Here is a 27214-nt window from a genome sequence, read left to right as displayed (position 1 = left end):
AATGATTATTTACAAAAATTTATTGATTTTGTTGAGAAAGAAAGCAAAACACAAAAGGGAAAGACCATTTTTGCATAGATCAGAATATGAGATGAAAATTTCTACTTAATTTTCTTTGACATAGTATATGACAAATGTTATATGACAATTTTTGAATATATCCTCTTTTTTATTTAAATTCAAGGAGATGTCCTAGGAAGTGATCATGATTTTGGACTTGACCAAAACCAAATAGACTACATTGCAAAGAAGTCTGCATAGCTCATTTCTAACTGAATTAGTACATAAACTTTGGAAAATCTTTTTAGATTCACAATAATCTGTATCAACATTTAGGCAAAACATTTCATTTTTGCAAAAATATAGACTATTTGTCTTGAATGTCCAGCCTTATTTAACCAAAACTCTTCTTTAATTCTTCAACAAATTTCTCGTCTTCAAAAGGCTTTCTCTGGCTGCCAGGCTGCAGAAACTTCTTCACTGTGGGTAGGTTGCTGATTCTGGTTTTCAGGGCCTGCAATGCAAAAGAACACAGCCTCAGGGTGGAGCCCAAACCAACTCCCATTAATTCAACCAGGAAATCTGCACCCCTCCTTGATAAAGACCAACTGAATCCCTTCATCAGCACAGCATGCTGTCTGGGAAATAGACAACCAATGAGAATAAAGATAAGAGTTAGAAAATAAAGCTCTATAGTAATTTCCTCAACTTCTCTTTAAAAACTGTATTCAGTTCCAGCCATCCTCTCTTCTGCCTTACACTTTAACTCTGTAGATTCGTTGCTATTGTATGATATAAAGAAAAACATCATGCCTGTCACATGTGGGTACAAAGAAGCACTCAAACAGGTGAGCTGAAGATACAGGGAAACTGAGTTAGAAATGATGATAGAAATAGACTGGAAAATGCAGGTGGCAGTCACTACAAATGGTCACACTGAGAGATAAAGATGGGACTTATGGAGTGGGTAGGGCGTGAGGGAGGGAGGTGTGCAGAAAGAAATATGATGTCTGTGGGTAGGAACCCAAACTGAGGGAAGAGATCAGATAGAAAGAGATTTGTATGGATAGACTCAGTGTGCAAAGACAAGGGCATATATGGGATATAGGGGATTCCAGAGAAACCATGATCAGAACCCAAATGGAATAGGGACCTGTGAGAAAGCTGGGCCCTGGGTATTTCTCATTAGACAAAGAAAAATTTACTTCTTGGGGTAGCATCCACCTCACATTTCCTTGTATAAGATGCTTTTCATTATTCAGAACCAGAGCTTAGAAAATCTTTTTTAGAGATCAGGTGAGAGAGGGTAAAGTCTGCGATGACAGAAAATCAGAACACCACCAGTCCTGGTGTTCAAATATTAGATTCAAGATGGGAGGTGTAGGCCTCTCTGACGGCTTGAGAGAGATCACCTTCAGCAGAGGGAAGTTGGCCAGAACGCTGGGGTCAAGCTCTTCTGTGTGGTAGAGAAGTTCAGTGAGGTGAATGTCGGCCTTGCTCAGCCTGTTCCCAACAAGGTAGTCTTGTCCGTGGCTCTTTAGCACCTGCAGAGTGGGAGGAGTCAGATCATGACCACACATAGCCAGGCCCGGGCCCCAGGTTGTCCCTGAGGCTCTCAGCCCAACTATCCCCATGTACTGCCCTCGGGGAAGGCATGGAGCTGCCCAGATGATCTTTCTCAAGGTCCCTGACTCCTGAGGGAGGGTAAAAAGTGGGGCTCTGTTCCTTCTTCTGCTCAAGCCCAGGGACCCTCCCACCCTGACCTGCATCTTCCTCACGCACCAAGGGCTGCACCATGTTTCTCTCTGCCCCACACCCTACAAGAGAAGAGCCCTGAAATTTGAGGATGTTCCTCTCCACTTTGTTCTATTTGTAACCTCCCAGGGGTAACTCTTCTATCTACAGGACAACACTTTCACACAGAAGCACATCATCTCAGTGTTTCCGTTTCTCCTCTCGTCTACTTTTTTGATGTTCTTCTGGTTCTATCTCTGGGATTTAATTACACTTCAATTTGTCACCTATCTTCTGACATTGGATCTGACCCTTAACATTATGTATAACCTGTGTGTGGAATTATCTAAGGATGAACTGAACTGATGTCCAGAACTTATTTTGAAATACATGAAAAATGATATTTTATTTGTGGAGAAAGAAATAGAGAAATGGATACATACGATAAAGCCAGCATCCGAGGGTATAAATTCTTCTCTTTGGAGTTTAATGAATCTTTGTCTTTTTTACCTATCAGTGTTTATGGATATATAAGGATATATAAGAGTTTGATAAAAATTTTCTGGGTAATATATGATTTGTTAAAATATCCCAGTAATACTGAGATCATGATGAATTAAGAGAAAATAACATACGGCACTTACTAATAAAAGATAGTATTTTGCCAAACATGCTATCAGACTATGTGTACAAAAAGTACAAATCTTTGATTGGTTCAAAACAAAACAATAACAAAACAATAAGATCAAATTCATAATGTCATTTGCACAATTCATTTATGTTCAAGGGACTCTTGGGTTTCATGGTATGAATGACTTTAAGTTATAATGGCTGGAAAGCTTGTCATGAGGTGATGTGCCCTAAACCATCAGCTCCACAAGGACCAGGAGGGTAAATTGGAGGGTTTTATCACACTTAAATTCTTACCTCCTTGCCTGGGATCTACATGCAAGAAATGATTTAACATTTATTGAATGAATGAATGACAGAATGATATAGTACTCTGAAAGTGGGAATTAAGCAGTTAGTCTTTGTTTATAAGTTTACTGTATCAATTATGATCAATTTTGTTTTATAATTTTTGTTCAGCATGATTTCAGGTAATTTTTATCTTGAAATAGTATTTTTTTCTTTTTTATAATAACTTTATTTTATTTATTCTGTGGTACTGAGGAATGAAACCAATGCCTCACACTTACTAGGCAAGTGTTCTACCACTAAACCAGAACTCCAGCCCACTAGGTTATTTTTATTTTCCTTACCACATATTCCATCTGGATTTTATCATTTTGCATTCTCATGAGCAAGATGCAAGAATGGGTATTACTAAAAGCCTTGCCAAAACAATACACTGTCATAGTTTTAAATGTTTGCCCATTAATAGGTGAATGGTAGCATATAAGTTAGTGATAATTGATGTATCTCTTATTCTGAGTGAGGTTAAAAATCTTTTGTTATATTTAATTATCAATTAAAAATTTTTTTTATTTTTACAGAGAGCATTTTGATTCATTCTACACAAATGGGGTACAACTTTTCATTTCTATGATTGCACATAATATAGATTCATACCATTTGTGTAATCATATGTTTACATAGGGTAACGATGTCTGTCTCATTCCACCATTTTTCATACCCTCCTCCCTCTCATTTCCCTCTATGTAATCTAAAATTCCTCCATTCTTCTCTCATCCTCCAACCCCCCACCCCCATTATATATCATCATCCACTTATCAGGGAAAACATTCGGCCTTTGGTTTTTTGGAATTGGCTTATTTCACTTAGCATGATAATCTCCAATTCCATCCTTTTATCTGAAAATGCCATAATATTATTCTTCTTTATGACTGAATAATATTCCATTGTGTATATATACCATGGTTTCTTTATCCATTTATCTGTTGAAGGGCATCTAGGTTGGTTCCACAATCTAGCTATTGTGAATTGAGCTTCTGTAAACATTGATGTGACTGCGTTACTGCAGTATGCTAATTTTAAGTCTGTGTATAAACCGAGGAGTGAGATAACAGGGTCAAAAGGTGGCTCCATTCCATGTTTTCTGAGGATTCGCCACACTGCTTACCAGAGTGGCTACACCAATTTGCAATTCCACCAGCAATGTACAAGTGTGCCTTTTCCCCCGCATCCACGCCAACATCTATTATTGTTTGTGTTCTTGATAATAGCCATTCTAATTGGAGTAAGATGAAATCTTAGAGTTGTTTTAATTTGCATTTCTCTAATTACTGGAGATGTTGAACACTTTTTCATTTATTTATTAATTGCCTGTATATCTTCTTCTGTAAAGTGTCTGTCCAGTTCCTTGGTCCATTTATTGATTGGGTTCTTTGTAGTTTTGGTGTAAAGTTTTGTAAGTTCTTTATAAATTTTGGAGATTAGTGCTCTATCTGAAGTGCATGTGGAAAAGATTTTCTCCCACTCTGTAGGCTCTCTTTTCAAATTCTTGATTGTATCCATTGCTGAGAAAAAGCTTTTAGTTTGAATCCATCCCATTTATTGATTATTGCTTTGATTTCTTGTGCTTTGGGAGTCTTGTTAAGGAAGTCTGGTCCTAAGCCAACATGATGAATATTTGGGCCTACTTTGTCTTCTATTTGGTGCAGGATCTCTGGTCTAATTCTTTAGTCCTTGATCCATTTTGAATTGAGTTTTGTGCAGGGTGAGAGATAGAGATTTAATTTCATTTTACTGCATATGGATTTCTAGTTTTTCTAGCACCATTTGTTGAAGAGGGTCTTTTCTCCATTGTATGTTTTTGTCTCCTTTGCCTAGTATGAGGTGACTGTATTTATGTGGTTTTGTCTCTGTGTCTTCTATTCTGTACCATTGGTCTGCCTGTCTATTTTGGTGTCAATACCACACCATTTTTGTTACTATTGCTCTGTAGTATAGTAGAAGGCCTGGTATTGAGATACCTCCTGCTTCACTTTTTCTGCTCAGGATTGTTTTGGTTATTCGAGGTCTCTTGTTCTTCCAGATGAAGTTCATGATTGCTTTCTCTAGTTCTATGAGGAATGTCATTGAGATTTTAATTGGATTTGCATTGAATCTGTATAGTGCCTTTGGTAGAATGGCCATTTTGACAATATTAATTTTGCTTATCCAAGAATACAGGAGATCTTTTCATCTTTGAAGGTTTTCTTCAATTTCTTTCTTTAGTTTTCTATAGTTTTCATTGTAGAGGTCTTTCACCTCTTTTGTTAGATTGATTCCCAAGTATTTTTTTTTTGAGGCTACTGTGAATGGAGTGGTTTTCCTAATTTCTCTTTCAGTGGATTCATCACTTATGAATAGAAATGCATTAGATTTATGTGTATTGATTTTATATCCTGTTACTTTGCTGAATTCATTTATTAGTTTTAGAAGTTTTCTAGTGGAGTTTTTTGGATTCTCTAAATATAGAATCATGTCATTGGCAAATAGTGATAACTTGAGTTCTTCTTTTCTCATTCATATCCCTTTAATTATTTGGTCTGTCTAATTGCTCTGGCTAGTGTTTCAAGGGCTATGTTGAATAAAAATGGTGAAAGAGGGCATCCCTGTCTTGTTCCAGTTTTTAGGGGGAAGGCTTTCAGTTTTTCTCCATTTAGAATGATGTTGGCCATGGGCTTAGCATAGTTAGCCTTTACAGTGTTCAGGTATGTTCCTACTATTACTATTTTTTTTTTTTTTTTTAGTGTTTTAAGCATAAAGGGGTGCTGTATTTTATCAAATGCTTTCTCAGCATCTATTGAAATAATCATATGATTCTTAATTTTAAGTCTATTGATGTGATTAATTACATTTACTGATTTCCAGATATTGAACCAAACTTGCATCCCTGGGATGAACCCCATTTGATCATGGTGCACTATCTTTTTAATGTTTTTGTATGCAATTTGCCAGAATTTTGTTAAGTATTTTTGCATCTATGTTCATCAGGGATATTAGTCTAAAGTTTTCTTTCCTTGTTGTATCTTTATCTGGGTTTGGTATCAGAGTGATACTAGCTTCATAGAATGAGTTTGAAAGGGTTCCCTTCTTTTCTCTTTCCTGGAATACTTTGAGGAGTATTGGTATTAGTTCTTCTTTAAAAGTCTTGTAGAATTCGGCTGAGAATCCATCTGGTCCTGGGCTTTTCTTGGTTGGTAGGCTTTTGATGGCTTCTTCTATTTTGGTGCTTGAAATTGATTTGTTTAAATTGTGTATGTCTTTCTGGTTCAGTTTGGGAGGATCATATGTCTAAAAATTTGTCAATGTCTTTGAAATTTTCTATTTTGTTGGAGTATAGATTTTCAAAGTAGCTTCTAATTATATTGTGTATTCAATGGTGTCTCTTGTGATCTTTCCTTTTTCATCACGAATTCTATTCTGTACTATTGGTTTACCTGCCTATTTTGGTGCCAATACCATGCCGTTTTCGTTAGAATGGCTCTGTAGTATAGTTTAAGTCTGGTATTGTGATGACTCCTGCTTCACTCTTCTTGCTAAAGATGGCTTTGGCTATTGGGTCTGTTATTTTTCCAAATGAATTTCATGATTGCTTTCTGTAGTTTTCATTGTAGAGGTCCTTCACCTCTTTTGTTAGGTTGATTCCCAAGTTTATTTTTTTTGAGGCTATTGTAAATGGGGTAGGTTTCTTAATTTCTCAGAGGATTCATCATTGATGTATTGAAATGCATTAGATTTATGGGTGTTGATTTTATATCCTGCTAGTTTGCTGAAATCATTTATTAGTTTTAGAAGTTTTCTAGTGGAATTTTTTGGATCCTCTAAATATAGAATCATGTCATTGGTAAATAGTTTTGAGTTCTTCTTTTCCATTTTCCTTTGTTTAATTGCTCTGGCTAGAGTTTCAAGGACTATGTTGAATAGAAGTGGTGAAAGAGGGTATCTCTGTCTTATTCCAGTTTTTCAAGGGAATGCTTTCAATTTTTCTCCATTTAGAATGATGTTGGCCTTGGTTCAGCGTTTATGGCTTTTATGATGTTGAGGTATGTTCCTACTATCCCTAGTTTTTCTAGTGTTTTGAACATGAAGGGGACTATATTTTGTCACATGCTTTTTCTGCTTATATTGAGAAAATCATGTGATTATTGACTTTAAGTCTACTGATGTGATGAATTATGTTTATTAATTTTTGTATGGTGAACCAACCCTTCACCCTGAGATGAACCCTACTCCATCATGGCGCACTATCTTTTTAACATGTTTTTGTATTTGATTTTCCAGTATTTTATTAAGAATTTTTTTGTCTATGTTCATCAGGGATATTGGTCTGAAGTTTTCTTTCCTTGATGTATCTTTGTCTGGTTTTGGTATCAGGGTAATAGTAGCCTCATATAATGAATTTGGAGGGGTTCCTTCCTTTTCTATTTCATGGAATACTTTGAGGAGTATTGGTTTTAGTTCTTCTTTGAAGTTCTTGTAGAACTCAGCTGAAAATCTGTCTGGTCCTGGACTTTTCTTGGTTGGTAGACTTTTGATGGTATCTTCTATTTCATTACTGGAAATTGATTTGTTTAAATTGTGTATGTCCTTTTGATTCAGTTTGGATAGATCATATGTCTCTAGAAATTTGTCAATGTCTTTGAAATATTCTATTTTGTTGGATTACAAGTTTACAAAATAGTTTCTGATTATCTTCTGTATTTTAATAGTGTCTGTTGTGATATTTCCTTTTTCAGCATGAATTTTAGTTATTTGAGTTTTCTCTCTCCTCTTCATTAGTGTGGCTAAGGGTTTATCAATTTTATTTCTTTTTCAAAGAAGCAACTTTTTGTTTTGTCCATTTTTCAATTGTTTCTTTTGTTTCAGATTCATTGATTTCAGCTCTGATTTTAATTATTTCCTGTCTTCTACTACTTTTTAGTGCTGATTTATTCTTCTTTTTTCTAGAGCTTTAAAATGTAATGTTAGGTCATTTATTTGTTTACTTTTATTTTCTTAAAAAATGAGGTCAATGCAATGAACTTTCCATTTAGCACTGCCTTCATAATGTCCCAGAGATTTTGATATGTTGTAATGGTATTCTCCTTTATCTCTAAGAATTTTTTTATCTCCTCCCTGATGTCTTCTGCTATCCATTCATCATTTTATAGCATATTGTTTAGTCTTCAGGTGTTGGAGTAGTTTCTATTTTTTATTTTATCATTGACTTCTAATTTCATTCCATTAAGATCTGATAGAATGCAGGGTAGTATCTCTATTTTTTTGTATTTGCTAAGAGTTGCTTTGAGGCATAACACACGGTCTATTTTAGAGAAGGATCCATGTGCTGCTGAGAAAAAAAGTGTATTTGCTCATTGATGGATGGAATATTCTATATATGTCTGTTAAGCTGAAGTTATTGATTGTGTTATTGGGTTCTATAGTTTCTTTGTTTAGTTTTTGTTTGGAAGATCTTCAGTGGTGATAGCAGTGTGTTAAAGTCACTCAGTATTATTGTGTTGTTGTCTATTTGATTCCTAAAATTGAGAAGGGTTTGTTTGATATACATAGATGCTCCATTGTTTGGGGCATAAATATTTATGATAGTTATGTATTGTTGATGTATGATTGCCTTAAGCAGTATGAAATATCCTTCTTCATCCCTTAAAACTCTGGCTTGAAGTCCACTTTATCTGATATAAGGATGGAAACCCCTGCTTTTTTATGCAGTCCATGAGAGTGATATTTTTTTTCCCATCCTTTCACTTTTAGTCTGTGGAAGTCTTTTCCTATGAGATGGGTCTCTTGAAGGCAGCATATTGTTGGGTCTTTTTTATAAATCCAATCTTCCAATCTTTGTCTTTTGATTAATGAGTGTAGATCATTAACAAGAGTTATTACTGAGATATTATTTGTATTCCAGGTCATTTTGTTTTATTTTTGGTTTTTAAATTGACTTAGTTTCTCCTTTGATTGGCCTTTCCTTTAGTGTAGATCCTCCCTTTTCTCTCTTTCATTGTTGTTTTTCATTTTCTCCTCATGGGATATTTTGCTGAGAATGTTTGTTAGTGCAGACTTTCTAATTGTAAATTCTTTTAACTTTATTTTTCATGGAAGGTTTTTATTTCATCATTAGATCTAAAACTTAATTTTGCTGGATATAAGATTCTTGGTTGGCATCCATTTTCTTTCAGAGCTTGGTATATATTGTTCCAGGGCCTCCTTAGCTTTGAGGGGCTGGGGCAAGAAATCTGCCGATATCCAAACTAGTCTCTCTGCGGCCTTTAAAATTCTATCCTTATTTTGTATGCTAGGCATTTTCATTATAATGTGCCTTGGTGTGGATCTGTTGTAGTTTTGTACATTTGGTGTCCCATAAGCATCTTGTATTTGATTTTCCATTTCATTCTTCAGGTTAGGGAAATTTTCTGGTATTATTTCATTGAAAAGATTGTGCATTCCTTTGGTTTGTATCTCTGTGCCTTCCTCTATCCTGATAATTCTTAAATTTGGTCTTTTCATGTTATCCCATAATTCTTGGAGGTTCTGTTCATGGTTTCTTACCATTGTCGCTGTATGGCCCACTTTATTTTCAAGATTATATATTTTGTCTTCATTGCCTGAGGTTCTATCTTCCAAGTGATCTAGTCTATTGGTGATGCTTTCCACTGATTTTTAAAATTTGGTTTATTGTTTCCTTCATTTCAAGGATTTCTGTTTTTTTTTTTTTCAGATTCTCTCATATCCCTTTATTGAAGTGATCTTTTGTTGCCTATATTTACTCTCTTATATCATCCTTTACTTTGGAGATCATTTTAACTATGTATATCTGAACTCTTTCTCTGACATTTCTTCTGTGCTATCAATGGATTCTATTATTGTGGCATCTTGATTTGTTTGAGGAGCTTTCTTCCCTTGTTTTTTCATGTTGTTTGCATGTCTTCCCCTCTAGCACTGAAGATCTGAGGTATCACAGCTTCTACACTAAAGATTTAGAGTGTCCCTGCAGGTTTCCAATATCTTGCCTTTAAGGGGGAGATCAATATTAACAGCACCCAATGCAAACAATATGCAGCCTTAAACCAAATAGCCCCTATTAAGACATTTAGAGTTTTGTCACAATAAACAGAAATGATGTGTTTGATTATTATCTACAATATAAACAGTAGGTTTGCAATAGGGTCTTTGGTTTCTAAAGGACAAAGAGAGAGGCTGGAGGGGGAAGTGTAGGATGTGATGGTTATGAGGTAGGAGGTGAGAGTATAGAGGTATTAGATTATAGGAAGTGTGAAAGAGGAATCAACAGAAGTTGGCTGTTAGTAGGAGAAAAGAGAAAAAGAGACTCTCAGGTGTAGTCAAGCCTTCAGGGACCTTGGTGATGTTCTTCCAGGTCCTGGCTGTTGTCCCCAGAAGGAAGTGGCCATCTCTAGTTAGCGGCAGTGGCAGTGTCAAACCTGTAGGTACCTTGATGTTGGGCTTCCAGGCCCTGGGCAGTGTTCCATGACAGAAGCTGCCCCAGTTAATGATGGTGGTGGTGGCAGCTGAAGTAACCCAAGATGGCAGCAGAGATGTCCCAGGATGGAGGCAAACTCTTTCAGGGATGGGGCTGCGAGGGCGAGCTGTGTGGAGGCATTGGGCAGCCTGTTTGGAGATGCAGCACTGTGGCAAGTGTTGTGGCAGGTAGTTGTCTCCAGGCCCTGTTCCATGTCTAATGTGGGGGCTACCACGTGGAGGGGTCTGCTGAGTCCCAAGATGGAGGCGAGCCTAGGGAGCCATGAGTTGGTAGATGGGGAGCTGCTGCAGCGTGTCCCTCCCTGTGGGCATGGTTGGTTCCTCTGTGCAGCATGGTGGGGTGGGACCAAAAAGAATTCTTAGATAGGTATATAATGATGGAGCTCAATTTCCTCCCTTTTGTGCAACTTTCCTCAAAAATTTGAGAGTCACAGTCCTAAATTTTGTAGATTATTTTCTGTTACAGTCCCTTCATCTCCTCTTCCTCTCCATCCCTCTGCCACCATGCCTATGTGAATACCTCTCATCCATCCCTGAAACACTACAGTACCCTCCTGATGGGCAGCTGGTCTCATGTCTCCTTACACATGGCAACAGATTTTCTGATATGTTGCTCTCATCATGTTGCTCTTGAGTCAGAAGACTTTGGTGCTTTGCACTACGTAGTCCAACCTCCAATGTGCTAAGATCTTCCCATAGCCCAAGCACTAACTCTGACCCTGAAATTCTGTCACATAAAAAATTCTAGATTGTATTATAGTAAAACAAAACTTTCTGAAAAATTTAACCTTAGTATAACTAGTGCAATGTTTGTTCAGAGTCTATGTTTGCACAATGTCTTGAGTGGCAAAGTGCTAAAGCAGCATGAAAGCAGGATTTTTGGAAGTTAAGGTCAATGACCAAGGAATCCCAGGCACTGTTTTTCTCCTGCTTCTGTTATGGAATGAATGTCTGTGTCCCCAAATTCATACGTTGAGATCCCAACACTCAATGTGATACTTTTAATAGCTGAGGACTTCGGAATGTAATAAAGTCCTATACAAAGAGCTCTCAGGAATGTCATTGGTGCTTTTATAATGGGAACTTGAGAGCTCCCTTGACCCATCTGCCATGTGAGGACGTAGCCAGAGGTCAGTCAGTCATGAACTAAGAAGCAGAGCTTGCCAGGTACCAATCATCCAGGGCCTTGATTTGATACTTCTCAACCTCCAGAACTATGAGAAATAAACATTTTTTTTTCCTTTTGGGGGTTTTATTGTATGTTTGTTTGTTTTGAGACAAGGTCTCACTATGTTGGTCAAACTGAACTCTAACTTGAGATGCTCCAGTTTCAACCTCCCAAGGAGATGGGACTACAGTCATGCACCTTCACATCTAGCAAAGATCTGTTGCATAAACCACCATTCACCTTATGTGCCACCATTCACACAGCAGCTCTAAGTGGTAAGACATCCTGTTGGGATTAAGACACCCGCTAAACTCTTAGTGCCCTCCAAGGGAAAACAGCTTCCATTTACCTTTTCAAAGGCAGGAAAATAACGGTTTCTCGATTTCTCTTTGATCTGAGTAAGGCTTTCATCTTTGTCCCCAGGTGGAAGGAACGGGTAATGAAGAATTATTTCATTCAAATCTGCCACACCTTCTGAATACATATCAATTCTGAAAACAAAACACAATAAAATACTTTGTCAAGTACCTCTTGCCCCATATTTTATAATTTAAAAATCTAAGAGAATATAGCATCAGGTGGAAGCAAAATAATTCACTTCCAGTGGACACCTTCCATAAGCCAGTTACTTATAGAACAAACTAAGGGTGGACATTTGTCTAAAATATGTTATACACATGATCAAACATGGGAAGAAATATCACTATTGACTTCTCAGACACAGTCTTGAGAAGACTTAGTGTCTGTAACCACTGGTACTATAAACAAGGGTTCTTCCTTGGCTGTGGTATGTTCTGCAAAACTTAGTGTGATTCCAGTAGCTAAACCCCTGCCTCCTGTGTAAGCTAAAGACAGTCCCTGGCCCAGCCTCTCAAAAAAGTCCCTCCCTCTCTCTCATCCTATTATACAGTTCAGGCTCACTTTTGTGTTCAATGTCATAAGTCTCCCAATTATTTCCCATAAGTCATGTTCCCTAACCCTTTCCATGTACTGTTGCCCAATGCTAATCATGTTTGCATTGCTTGGGACCCCACCCAAGACATACCCTGACTTGGTGCAATTCTTTATATGGTTATAGTAAGTGCACATTATAAGAGAGTTTTATTTCTTTTGCTTCAAACAGGCTTGCCAAAATTATTTTTTAAATAGCAGCTTTATTGACAAATGTTCACACCATAATTGTCATCCAATTAAAGTTACTATTCAGTGATTTTTTTTAGTACATTCACAGAATTCCACAAATATCAGCACTCTCCAGTTCCAGAACATTTTTACCAGGCTGAGTGAATTACAAAAACATGTATTCCACACCTTCCTCCAGCTCCAGAAAACCACCAATCTACTTTCTGTCCCTCTGCACATGAGTGTTCTGCACATTCATACTAAAGAAACCACACAATATGTGGCCTCCTGCATCTGGTTTCTTTTATGTGACATGATGCTGTCAAGGTTCATCCACATTGACACATGCATCAGTACTTCATCTCCTTGCACAGCAAAAGTATTCCATTGTATGACTAGAGAACCTTCCTTCATCCCTTCATCTGTTGCATGTTTAGTTTATTTCCACTTGTTGGGTATTATGAATAATGCAGCTATGAACATTTGTGCACAAATACTACTCAGGATGCATTTGTATTCCTCTTGGGTATATTCCTAGTACTGGAATTGCTGGGTTATTGGTAACTCTTTTTAACTTTTTGAGGAACTTTCCAGAGTCCATACAAGACTTTATTTTCAATAAAGCAGTTCCAGTTCAGGAGGGAGGAGACCTAAACCCCAGTGCTGAATCAGTTGTGCTTCTTGAAGTCTACATGAAATGTTTTGGGTCACTCTCGAGTCTTGACACCAGACTCTGCTAACCCTCATCAAGTTGACCCATCTGTAGAAGAAGAGGGGAGCTTAGGTTCCTGGCCATCAGTCTTATACTTTCTGGAACTGGAAAATCAGGTGCTTTAGATCCTTCTTTTACCAGGCCTTCGAGTCTAGCCACTCAAACCCTTCCCTGTCCCAAGCTACTGCATAGAATTTACCCTCTAAAGCCTAAGCAAATGGAATCAGGATTACACCACATTCCTGATTTCACAGTTCCTCAGGATTTGCAAGCCTCCATGAACAGCATCCTGTTCTACATGACACTGCCCTGAATCCAGGCCAAGCTTACTCTTCTGCATCTCCACAATACTCGCCCATTTTGACTCAGTGTTAATGCCCAGGTTCAGCCTGGTGCTCGTCATAGTTTGCCTGCCATAGTTTATCTCACTCAAAGAAGGACATCAAATCTTTCCATGTTATCTGTTGATGTAAGGATAGAAAATATACCGTACAGGGCTCTCTCCTTTACATCCTTCCCGTAGAGGTTGTATTTGGTGGCAATGTAGTTGAGAATGGCTCTGGTCTGCACCAGCTTCATGCCGTCAATCTCCACCATGGGCACCTGCTGGAACATCAAACTTCCATCTTGTGGAAGGAGATAATGAACAGAATGAAACCTCTATAGATCAGATGTGTTCACAATGTAAAACAGTGGTGAAAATGACTGAAGATACAAAAGGAAAAAAATTATCCATTGGTAAATTTTCCAGTAAGATAACACTTTATTTTTAGTTTTTTGTTTCTTTTTTACCCATCTTCTCTTCTTTTAATCTATTATTTCACTGATGTTTTAATTTCCCATCCATCTAGGTACACTGTGTTTCCCTGAATATTTGTGTGGTTAGCTCATGTATGTGGATATTTTAGGAAAAAAATGGGACCCTGTGATAGGGCAGAAGCCATTTGCATTCAAAATAGGAATTTCCCACAGTCTCATGGTGTTCATGACATCAAGGCCAGTTCAGAGAGATTTCTAAGTAGGCCCCTCTGTGTGCTTTCCAATGACAGCATTGGACAGTGTGTGCAGGCTATCCCTGTGTTCTTCACCCCACAGCTGGCAGCCCTTCCTGTTCTTCTCCCTCTCATTGTCTCAGCTGGACTTCCACATGATTCAGCACAGTCACATTAACAACCCTACAAAAAAGCTGAAGGAATTGCCTTATCAAACCCCTTAAAAGAAAGATCTGAAGTTAATCGCTGGAATCGTTTCTGCTCCTGTCATCTAGTGAATGCCCCCGAGTATTCTTGGATGGGGAGGGAAGTGTGGACTCCTGAGCTGATTGAAGCTCAATCATGGTGCAGAAAGCAGGAGAAAACAAGGAGAGGAATTTACAGGACCTGGGGAGTCATTCCTTAGCAAATACTCACACAATGGGTCTCGCCCTTTTTAACACTGAGAGTTGCCAACTCTTACATTTTTACCACTTTCTGCCCTTGCACCATCAGCACTACTATCCTTACAAACACACAGAAATGGTCTAGTATTTAAATCATCTTCTAGGAACCCTCTTAAGAGGCATTCACACATGTGTTCTTACCTTTTATTAACTTTTTCATGTCTTTTTGGGTTTTCACTAAGTTTTCTTCAAACTGGAAAGCAGAAACAGTAAATGAGTCTTTATTAGCATTCCATAGTATTGTATGCTGTTCAAATAGGATGGCTTCTTTCTCTACATAATATGAAGGGGGTAAGAGTTTTTAGCTTGGCAGTTATACCAACCACCTGATGATTGCTACTTGTAATTTGTTTTAGATCCATAAAAAAGGCATAGGAAAGAAAAAAGTAAAAAAGAAATGGAATCAGTCACAAAAACAGCTATTATTTCTTGTAGCTCACTTCACCTCCATTCTATGTCCATGAATAGGTCATAATTTGGAAGGAATCTCTCATTGGAAAAAAGACACTGAAAATCTTTTCATGTTATAGAGTTGTAAAATCTCAAGAAACCTGTCTCCAAGATCAGAACAAGGTCTTGTGCTTCTGCAGCATTAGATATGCCATAGACCAATAACCACCTGACATCCTGCCTCTGTCAAGTCTCTGCTATAATTAACATCACCACAGTCCCAGGAACCCCGTCATTGGTGAAACGGGTTCTAGTGTTTCTATAGCTTTCAAAATTGCCTCTTCTGGAAAATGTGGGGCACATTAGGATAAAAATCCCAATTTTAGGAAATAATTAGAATCCCCAAACTAATATTTTTTTCTCTAAAAATTTTGGTTTCTGATATGACTGTGTATGTTGAATGTCACTTCATTAACGACCCGCCATCTTGATCTTGGACGATCTTGGACACTTTACTGACTTTCCTTGTGCTTCAGTATCCTAGTTTATAAAATGGGCTTACCATTTTTTTTGTTTGTTTGTTTTGTTTTTTAATAAACTGGCCTATGTTTTGGTTGATTTGTGGAGTAAGTCACTAAGGACTACAAAGGACTTAAAAAAGTACCAAGTGTCTATTAAGTGCTTAATAAATCTAAGTCATCATTTGGATTTTGAAAGAGCTGCTATTTTACCATATGATCCTTTTAAAAAACTTTTAGCTCTTCTAATATAGATGAAAATGTACTTTATTTGTGATCTGCACCCTGTAAGGCTTAAATTTAAGCCTTATCTTGAGACAAGTCACTTAGGCTTGATATTTTTATTTTATCAGAAACTCTGAGCAGTAGCTAATATGTAATACAAATATGACAATCTGTTTTTTTAATACAGTGAAATTAGTTTAATAGGCAGAATCTGTCAACTTACAGTCCATGGAAGCAGTCATCATGATATCTGGATTTTGATGTTAATATGACTTGGTTCCAACAGTGGCTCCATCTTATATTAGCTGTGTGATCTGGGGATAATCACTTAACATTTTTAGGCCTCATTTAGCTCATCTGTAAAATGATGTTGTAGTATTGTCTTAAACAGAATATTGTAGTGTTTTCAAAACACATAATATAGACCTGACCCATATAAACCAAATAATAAAGAGTACTGGTGTTTGCAGTGGTTAATGTACTTTAATAGACTTCTTGATGGTGAAAGTCCAAATTTGGGGGTTTTCTAAAATGCTTTGTGGCATACTTTCATGTGGATCTATATAATCATATAGAATCATATTACAGAGACAGTGAGGAGGTGTGGGACAGCAATTTATCATCCAGTTCAAGGAAAACATAGAGTTGATGGGTAGTCATGGCAGGTGAACAAGGTGGACTGGGGTGGGGAGTGTGATGTTGACTATGAGGCTGATGGGAATGAATGGGGCTGCAATGAACAGCTTCTGGGTACAGAGAGTCCAGAAGGCCTGAGCAAGGATCTCTAACCAGTCCTGGCCCACTACTCTCTTCAGTCATCTGGGATAGAGAAAAGGAAGCTGTGCACTGTTGGCATCACCCCTTCCTCCCCTCCTGTACTTCCTCCTCCCCAGAGGGTTGGAACACATCTCTGGGACCAAAAGGTGGTACCTGGAAGATGGTGAAACCAGAGGGCTCCTTTACAGGAAGATACAACCTAGGATGACATTCAGTTTTTATTTCTTGTATCCTTGTTTCTTCAAGAAATTGAGAAAGGATAAGGTTAAAGTCCACAAGCTCTTAGAAGAATGGAGAAAGTGTCATCCCGAGACTTTGGTAACATATTGCTATGAAGTTGAAGGAATGCCCTAGAAATTCCTCTAAAGGGACATGACTGCACCCTGAAACCCTTGCTATCTGCTGCCACCTGAAGACAAGATTTCCTGATTTTATCCAGGACTTTCTCCCCAGGAAATCCCTGGTGCAGTTACTGGTTCCTCTACTCTGGACTACATCTTCTCAGTGTTGCCTCTAGAGGACAGCACTTAGCTGAGTCACAGAGAAACCTACCAGGGTTCTGCTTAAATACTAGGAAAAATGGTCTTTTAACCCTTCAAGATGCTTGATCTTGTCCCTTATGGATACACAGGTTGCCAGAAAGCAGGGCCTTGTCTGCTGTATTCATTGTGTATCCCTGGAACCTAATGCAGGACCTGGTTCTTAATAAGTACCCCACAAAATTATTGCTGAGTGAATGTGTTCCACGGTTAACTGGCAGTTGTTACTGTCTCCTGTCCATCCTTCATTTGTGGTATGTATTTTCACTTTAAATGCATTCCTTTTTCTTATATTGTACATTTAAATTCTATTATTATAGAAATTTCTGATATGCATAAAATAAACAGAAAATTTTAACATTGCTCCTTATACCTTTCAACATTTACCAATTTAAGCCAACAAGTTTTCATTTATTCACCTACCTACTGTCCTTCTATTAAATAATTTGGGAAAAAATTCAAGCTATCATACACAGTCAAGTACCACATAACAGTGTTTTGTTCAACCATGGACTGCTTATAGAAAGTAGTGTGATAGGATTATAACAAAACTGAACATTTCCTGTAATTTAGTGAATGCACAGCGAAATAATAAAAAACTATGGAAGAAAAAGAAATTCACAGGGAAGGGTTGAGTAGAAGTTTTGAGGCCTCAACAAACTCCTTTAAAAACTGAAAAGATGAACTCTCAATATGGGAAAGTTTTCATTAATAGAGAATAATTTTCATGGTATATCTGTTTCAAGCAAGTTTGTATGATGGAAAAAAGAAGTTAACCAAGCAAGGCACCATGAATATATTTCTGCACAGTGATACCTCCTTAGGAAGAGCATCAGGCAGGTCCTTAATGGCTAGTTACGGTGATCATAGGAGGTAACAGATCCCTGCATGTTACTGCTCTCGAAACCTTCCAATGGGACAAGATGCGGAGATGGAAGACAGTGATATTGATGATCCTAAAACTGGGTATATCTTGGCTAATGTGTGCATCTGTCTTAGTTTTTAACAAAAAAAAAATTTAAGTTAAAATAAAAATATTAAAATTTAAGAGGGAAAAAGCTTATAAAGATATAAAAAAATTTAGAGCTGTACAATATGTTTGTGTTTTAAACTTATTACAAGACTCAAAAGTTTGAAAAATTAAAATTTATAAGTAAAAATTACAGTACACTAAAGTTAATTTATTATTGAGGAAGGAAAAAATTAATACATATTATGTAATCTATATGTACAGCAGTGATAAAGTCTATAGTAGTGTACATTATGGGGAAGCTCTGGGTGGAATGGGAACTGTGGTAGTCTTCAAGCCAAAATTAATCAGAAGAGATAAAGTTACTTCATAATGGTAAGGAAAAATCAAACAAGAAGATATAACAATAGTAAATATTTATGCCCCAAATACGGGTGCACCTAGTTACATAAAACAAACACTACTCAACAAAAAGGCTGATAGGCCCCAATGCGATAATAGCGGGTGACTTCAAAAAGCCTTTCCCACTAGTAGATAGGTCATTCAGATATAAATTTTTTTTTAAATGCTACAGACTTAAACTATACTATTAATCAAATGAACTTATGAGACATCCACAGAATATTTCATCCAATAACGGATGAATACATTTTCTTTTCAGTTAGTCATGGAACTTTCTCCAAAATAAATTATATTTTAGACTACAAAGCAAGTATAAAAGTGCTGAAATAATTTCTTGCATTTTTTCAAATCATAATGATTGAAATTAGAAATCAACAACGAGAAGAACTACAGAGTACAAACACACAGAGGGATTGAACAGTACACTTTTGAATGATGAGTGGGTCATTTAAGATATCAGAAGAGAAATTTTAAAGTTCTTAGAATTGAGCATAATAAAATACAACATATCAAAGTCTCTGGACACACTGAAGGCAGATCTAAGAGAAAAATTTACAACTATGAGTGCCTACAAAAAAATCAGAAAGATCCCAAATAAATAACTTAATAACATCTCTCAAGGTCTTAAAAAATAATACCAAACCATTCTCAAAACCAGTAGAAGGAAAGAAATAATAAAGATCAGATCTGAAATTCCTGTAAGAGAGAATAAAACAATAGAAGGATCAATGAAGCAAAGAGTTGGTTCTTTGAGAAGATAAACTAGATTGATAAACCCCTAGTCAAAATAACCAAAAGAAAGACTCAAATTAATTCAATTATATATAAAAAGGAGATATTAAAGTGGACACCACTGAAATCCAGAGGATCTTTAGATACTAATTTATTGGAGTATGTTTTCATCTAAAGATGAAATAAATTAGAAAATCTAGAAGAAATGGATAAATTTCTAGACAAATATAATTTACCAAAATTGAACTAAGACTATATAGAAAACCTAAACATACCAAATAACAAGCAATGAAATTGAAACAGTAATAAAAAAAACCCTTCCAACAAATGAAAGTCCATAGCTGAATTTTAAAAAGAACCTTTCAAAAAGAACTAACACCAATGCTCCTAATAATACTACATAAAATGAAAGTAAGGTAATACATCCAAACTCTCATCTACAAAGCCAGTATAGCTCTCATACCAAATCCAGATAGAAATTCCAAAGGAAAAAAACAATACACCAATAACCTTGATGAACACAGATGCAAAAATACTTGATATTATCAAATCATATTCAACAATACATTAAAAAGATTTTACATCATAAGCAAGTTGGTTCCATTCCAATGATTCAAGGATGGCTCAGTATAATCAAATTAATAAACATAATACAGCACATAAATAGAATCAAGGACAAAAACCACATGATAATCTCAATAGATACAGAAAAAACTTCCGACAAAATTAAATATTCACTCATTATAAAAGTCCTGAAGTAATTAGGAACAGAGGGAACATACCTTAACATCATAAAGGCTACATAAAATGAAAACAAAACCAACATCATACTGAATGGGAAAAAGTTGAAAGTATTTCCTCTTTAAAGCAGGGACAAGACAAGGATGTCCACTCTGACCATTCCTATTCAACATAATACTTGAAACTTTAGACACAGCGAATAATAAAGAGAAAAAAATTAAAGGGATACAAATGGGAAAGGAAGAAGTCAAATTATTTCCTTTGCAGATGCTACAATTCCATTCTTAGAAAATTCTAAAAGCTTCACCAAAGGACTTCTATACCTGATAAATAAATTAAGTAAAGAAGGCAAATACAAAATCAATAGCTTTTTGTATACACCAATAATGAATCTGCTTAGAAATAAATCAGGAAGACAATTCCATAAACAGTAGCTCAAAAAATATAAAATTCTTAGAAATAAATCCAACCAAAAAGGTGAAACACCTCTGTAAGGAAAATTACAGAACACTGACAAAAGAAATGAAAGAAGACAAAATAAGATGGAAAGACATCCCATATTTATGGATAGGCAGAATTACTATTGTTAAAATGGCCATGCCACCAAAAGCAATCTAATCTATAGGTTCAAGACTATACCTATCAAGATGCCAATGATATTCTTCTCAGAACTAGGAAAAGCAATACTAAAACTGGATGGAAGAACAAAAGGCCCAGAATAGCCAAAGCAATTCTGAGAAAAAAAAAGTAAGGCTGGGATATCACAATACCCAATTTCAAATTATACTAGGGTCATAGTAACAAAAGTATTTTGGTATTGATATGAAATAGACACATAGACCGATGGAACAGATAGAAGACACAGACAAAGTTAAAGTCATCAGGTTATTGACAAAGGTGCCAAAAATTTACATGGGAAAAAAAATAAACTTTTAAACAAATAGAGCTGGGAAAACTGAATATCCATATGTAAAAACAAATAATAATATCTTGTACCTTTCAAAAAAGTCAATCACAAATGAATCAAAGACCTAGGAATAAGAAAATTTGCCTAGATGTGAACATAAGGACAACACATCAACATATAGGCATAGGCAGCTACTTCCTCATTAGTAATCCTATAGCTCAAAAAATAATACCAATAATCAATAAATGGGATAACATCAAACTAAAAATTTTCAGCACTGAAAATTAACAGTGTAAAGAGAGAATCTATAGAATAGGACAGAATCTTTGCCAGCTACTCTTCTGATAGAGGATTAATATCTGGACTACATAAAGAACTATAAGAACAAAGACCTCAGCACACACACACACACATGCACACACACACACACACTATATATGTGCATATATATATATATACATATACACACGTGTAATATATAGTACATATTCAATAAATAGGCAAATGAACTAAATAGACACTTCTCAAGAGAAGAACAAATGACCAACAATTATGTGAAAAAAATGTTCAACATTTCTAGCCATCAGGAAAAATGCAAATCAAAATTACACTGGTATTTCATCTCACACCAGTTAGAATGGCAATCATCAAGAGTACAAATAATAAATGTTGGCAAGTTTCCAGAGAAAAAGACTCCTATACACTCTTGGTGGGAACGTAAATTAGTGAAGTCACTATAGAAATCAGAATGCAGGTTCCTCAAAACACTAACAATTGAAGCACCATATGACCCAACTACACAATTTCTTTGTATTTAATCACAAGATCTCTATTGCTTCTGTTGTTAGATCTTTTGATGCTTCATTCCAACAACCCCCTTCATGGGCACACCCTCAGTGACATAACTCCTTCCACTAGGCTCCACCTCTAAACAATTCCATTACCTCCCAATAGCACCATGGGTTAGGGACCAACCTTTAAAAAATGGGCCTCTGGGAACATTACACATACAAATTATAGCAGTAGGTAGTGTCCTGGGCCTTCACTTTCACTCACCACTCACTCACTGACTCACTCGGAGCAATTACCAGACTTGCAAATTCTAGGCCTGGTAGAGTGCTGCATATAGATGTCTCATAGTTCATCTTTTGTACCATGTTTACTGTGCCTCTTTTATGTTTAGATACACAGATGCTTATCATTGTGCTACAATCGCCTACAGTATTCAGTACAGTATCAAGCCACACAGGCATGTGGCTAAGCAACAACAGGTCACACAATATAGCTGAGGGATGTAGTAGGCTACAGCCCCTGGTTCTGTGTTGGTACACTCTATAATGTTTGTACAACAAAACTGCCTAAAGACACGTTTCTCAGATGGTGTCTCCCTTGTTAAGGACACATGACTATGTTTCCTTCTTAAACAGTTTGATTAGTTTCTCTAAAATATAGGAACAATGTTTAAAAATAACTACATTATCCCACCAAAAACATTAATAATAATTTAATGCCATCAAATAATCAATATTTATGGTTCTAATTTTGAATATATACATAATTGTTTTACAGTTTTTTAAACCCAAGTCAAAAAACCATCACAAATTGTGATGTTTCTTAAATTATTTTTAATGTTTATGCTCTTTGATGAGAGGAAATATTAACAACTAGATCAAGTCTGTGAAGCTCTTAATAATTGGCAATTTTTATTTAAGGCACAATTCTGGATAGTTCATTCAGTAAGAAACATATGTAGCTTATATGAGAAAACTTTCTGATTCAGAAAATTTTCAGCCCAAATTAATACGTCCTAATTCAGAACCTACCTCCACTCCAGCTGCAGCCAAGAGCCAACGAATAGACTCCATTCTGCCCCGTGAATTGAAGTAGTAAAGCACAGGCTTGGCCATCACAATTGCTGTGTCTTGATTTCTCTAAACATGAATGAAATCATAATATCAAAAATGTACTTTAAGATGTATGATAGAATAGTACCAGTTATACTGAAGAAGTATCTGCTTGCTTTATGGCAGGTTTGGAGAAGTTCCTGGAATGTATTCCTTGATCCAGTGTGTTACCCTCAGATTGCACCAAACCAGGCTGATGACCACATTGGTTAAAATGTGACTGTTCTTGGCAGGTTCAAAGATCACAGTGGATAGCAGTAATTCCTGAATCTTAATGGGTGGAGGAAGAGCTAGAGAACTAAAACCGAATGAAGAATGAAATCTATCACATTATGCTATGTCTAGATATGAATATACCTCAATGAATTTCTTATAAAAATATACAACTATAATGCACTAATTAAAATAAAAATAAAATAATAGAGGGGAGAGTAGAGTAGAGTGGGGCAGGAGGAACATAGGGAAAGGGGAGTTACTGGAGAATGAGATTGATCAAATTATGTAATGCACATGTACAATTATGGCACAATGAATCTCACTGTTAGATATAACTATAATGCACCAATAAAAATTATTGAAAATCTAATCATCTTACCACAATACTAATCTCTTTTGATACATTGTATTGCTAATATTCACAATAGCTTTAGGCACCAGTTGGTTTTATTCTCATTTTTCAGTTAATGAAACTAAACATCATGGAATTGAAATGCAATGCCACAGTCACACCAAAGTCACCAGGGGCCATGGAAAATCACAACGTGAAACAAAAACAAGGAGGGACTAGAACCACACAGGTCAAGGCCTCGAGAACTTGCCAGGGCTCTGAAATCAGAGGACACCACCAACAGCTAGGACCAGGAGGAGCAAAGTCACTGTTCAGTCCTTGGGCAGTTAGGCTGCATTGCATCAAAAGTAGAAATCAGGCATCAGGATTTGTGTACTGGGAGCTCAAAAGGTTCAGGTTCCTCCCACGGACACAGTTTGCTGATTCCTTACTTCTCTGGAACTCCATGAAATACTCTACAGCTTGTATTTTGCTGTGTGGTCTAGCAGGAGGGATGGCACTATATTCACTTGACAGTAAATGAAGTGGAGCTGACATTCCTTCAGTGCCAGTCATACGCTGGGCACTCCATACATTTATCTTCAGTTTAACCTAAAAAGAGTAAATACTCAGAAAGCTTACTGTGCATATTTTGAAAATCACTAACAGAAAATCGAACCTAGACTTTGGTTTTGAACAGAGATGAGGTTGACCTCCTGGTCCATCACTTCATCTGGACAAGTTCCTCTAGAAACCACACTATCCCCAACTGTAAAATGATCATATTCTATGAAGTCCCCTGAAGATGTACTAAAGTTATTTTAGGCTGTTAACATAAACATTTTTAATTTCAGGCCCTCACAGCAGAGTCAGAACTGGGGAAAAATAATATAGGAGTCAACTAGAGTTGAGGGAGTCATGCTTAAATGCATATTGTAAAACAGGAAAAGCCAAAGTTCAGAAGATGGTTGAAAATTTTTCAAAAAGCAGATTTTAGAATTAAAAACCAAACCTCTTGCAATTCTTACTAAGAACAGATCACTATTTCAAGAAAACCCTACTGCTTTAAACATAGAGAACTTAATTTTGTTTTCAGGGTAGTATATGAATGCCTAACTTTTAGACAAACCTATAAAAATTTCCTTTTAATTATAGTCAACTTCATCTCATACAACTTTTCTTTAATAAGATTTGTCCTTTACAAACCTCCCATGACTTGCTTAAATCTTTAGTTTTATATTTTATGTATATTTTTCATCCTGGAGTACTCCAGCCATTCCACTTTCAGATAAAAATTTTACTCTATCACAAAATTCCTTCATGGACAAAAACAACAAAAAATTCTTTCTCTATTTTGAAGTTTCTATACCAGAAATATATCCTCATATTTTTAACATTCTTTGCATCTTTCCCCACTACTTACTAGTTTCTTTCTGTTTTTTATTCCTTTTATTAAATTTACTTAAAATCTCTGAATTTAGACAAACGTTGTCTTTTCAATGAAAGAAAGTATTCTATGCCTTTTTATCACACAACTTATTTTTTATTCTTTGCATAGAGAATTGCATGTTTATTAGACTTTTTAATTTTTAATAACCTTAAATTTTAGTGAAAACTAGTAAGCATTGAGAATTGTCCTATATCAGCATTTACCATTTTTATAACTTCTAGAAAGATGTTTTCTCAATTTCTTATGATTATTAATAGATTTATATATTTAACTTTTCTACACCATGTAGAAACCAGATGTCAAAATAAATGAACTGAGCTTTATAATTAGTTATCAATGTTTCTGTATTTTAACTTATTTAGAGTGACTCAGACATTTTATAAATATCTGTAAAAGAGTATAAGATTTTAACTCACTAAAAGATTTTGATACATATTATATAATTATTATTTTGAAATAGTTGGTTTTTAAACTTCTATTCCTTCTATATCATATTTAATTTACTTAATTTTAATAATAGTTTGAATTGTTTATAAAGAACAAGGCTAGTTATTATCTTAGATCTTAGTCATTATTTTATTTATTTATTGTTTTAAAGCAAAACTGAGCTAAATTTGACTCAGTCAGTCTTGTCTTTTTTTTGGGGGGGGGGGTACAGGGAGTAAAACCCAGGGCTGCTTAACCACTGAGACACAACTTCAGCCCCTTTTATTTTGAGACAGAGTCTCGCTAAGTTGCTTAGGGTTGTACTAAGTTGCTGAGACTGGTCTCAAACTTTTAATCCTCCTGCCTCAGCCTCCTAAGTCACAAGGATTATAGGTATGCACCACCTTACCTGGTTTTAGCCAACCTTGTCTTAACCAAGGCCTCTGAGACATCAGACATAGTACCTTTCCCAATCCCTCCTTCTTCAAAGTCAAACTGTGTCCCAAGCACCCATATGACTCTCAGAACAGCAATGTAACAGGGCCCACCCAATCTGGTTCTTCAATTTATACACTGGGTACAGAAGCTAGGACAGAAAACAGGCAGCTGTGAATACCCCTGTGACCCCTTCCACAATGGCCAGCAGGTGGAACCTGAACTTTGCCTTGTAACTGGTGGCCCAGGAGTTTTAGACACACACACATTTTTACCATGGCCACCTGCCTAGACCTTAGAATCCAGAGGCTTAAAACTGAAGACACAGTTCACAATAAGAAATGGACAAGGCTTTGGGGAGCCAGTAGCCAGCCCTTATAGCTTTAACTCACAAGTCAAGCAAGCATCAGAAATGTCAAAGAAGCAATTGTTTTAAGGTCTTACCTAGCAGAGACAATGTAATCTGTTTTACTGGTAGATTCAAGCAAAAATATCCATTAGATTTAAATGCTGACAATTTTGAACATATTTTTATTTTATTTTACTAAATATTTAAAAGCTAGCTTTATTTACCAAAGATTTATTAACTCTTATGACCAAAAGTTATTTGGATTAATTGCTACATATGAATTTTAAGAGGATAATTTTTTGTATTATGTGCTGAATTAATTTTCTTAGATTAATTAAAATACAGCTTTTATAACTCAGTGGTTGAAAAAAGTCATTTATAAAATATGCATGGACAGAATATTTGTCCATGGACAAATACATGGACAGAAATGGATTTTATAGTTTTTGTCTGTGAAGCTTATGGTCATGTCTAGGTCCCACAATTTAAAATGTGTAAATTGGGTTTGGCAAATGAAACACATTAAGGTTAAGAAAGGACTTTTAAGACTTTATTTGCTCAAATTTTAAATAGTGAAAGGAGTGTCAAGGGAGCTTTTAGAAGCATGTTTTAGTTTCTCTTTTGTTTTGTTTTTGCGCACCCGGTTATGTTTTAGCTCAGTTGAGAAAGCAGGAAGCAAAACAACCAGAACAAGTTTCTTACCTTTCTTTCTTGAGCCAAAGGAATCTTCTGAGAAAGGGGATTTAGAGAATGTCTAGCTAAATTTTCTGGTGTTTATATTTGAAGGACAGGAGAGGAAGCCAGCTGCCAGAAATAGAAGCGAGAAAGCAAGAGAGAGGGAGAGAGTGTCCCGGTGTGGGTGAGAGCGCCCCAGTGTGGCGAGAGAGCTGTCACAGAATTTTTTTTTTTAATTGAGATGGTTGCTAGGCAACCTGAGAATTACTTTCCCTAAGGGAAGCCATAGCTGATTTGCTAGTTCATTTTCTTTTCTTTCTTTTTTTTTTTTAAATGCCAGTTTATTTTATTTGGTTTTACTTTGCTTTACCAATGGAAAGCACACATAGATCAATTCGGAGGTGTCAAAAGATCCCCAAGTTGTTTCAAATCATGCAGTCTGTAGTCATCTGTGATAGGAGCCACAAGAAACTGATACACTTTCCCACCTACTCCCCCACTTGCATGGGATTATTTCAAAACAAATGACAGACACCACATCACTTTGCATATGCTAGCATTCATGTCTAACTCGACAGGATTCTTTCTAAACATAATCACACTATTCTCCT

At 36.2% G+C, this 27214-nt stretch overlaps 1 protein-coding gene across 4 annotated transcripts; it reads right to left on the bottom strand.

Moving 5' to 3' along the window:
- LOC124988873 (glutathione S-transferase alpha-3-like) lies at nucleotides 1–26787 on the bottom strand. Of its 4 annotated transcripts, XM_047558683.1 has the most exons (8): nucleotides 26631–26769; nucleotides 22641–22748; nucleotides 15973–16106; nucleotides 14758–14809; nucleotides 13672–13804; nucleotides 11694–11835; nucleotides 10129–10499; nucleotides 1412–1544 (listed from the first exon to the last, which is right to left on the bottom strand). In XM_047558683.1, exons 4-8 carry the CDS (start codon nucleotides 14774–14776, stop codon nucleotides 1538–1540), a joined length of 672 nt encoding a protein of 223 aa, XP_047414639.1. In that variant the 5' UTR covers nucleotides 14777–14809; nucleotides 15973–16106; nucleotides 22641–22748; nucleotides 26631–26769; the 3' UTR covers nucleotides 1412–1537. The 4 variants fall into 4 exon arrangements, with proteins under 4 accessions (XP_047414641.1, XP_047414639.1, XP_047414638.1 ...); XM_047558685.1 differs by lacking the exons at nucleotides 10129–10499; nucleotides 15973–16106 and adding an exon at nucleotides 1–514 and having other exon boundaries at nucleotides 1413–1544; nucleotides 26631–26785; XM_047558682.1 differs by lacking the exon at nucleotides 15973–16106 and having other exon boundaries at nucleotides 26631–26787.
- Nucleotides 26788–27214: the final 427 nt, after the last annotated feature.

The sequence above is a fragment of the Sciurus carolinensis genome, chromosome 7 (assembly GCF_902686445.1).
Source record: "Sciurus carolinensis chromosome 7, mSciCar1.2, whole genome shotgun sequence".
NCBI lineage: Eukaryota > Metazoa > Chordata > Mammalia > Rodentia > Sciuridae > Sciurus > Sciurus carolinensis.
Note: the sequence above shows the minus strand (reverse complement) of the source record. Positions and strands in the feature narration are given on the sequence as shown.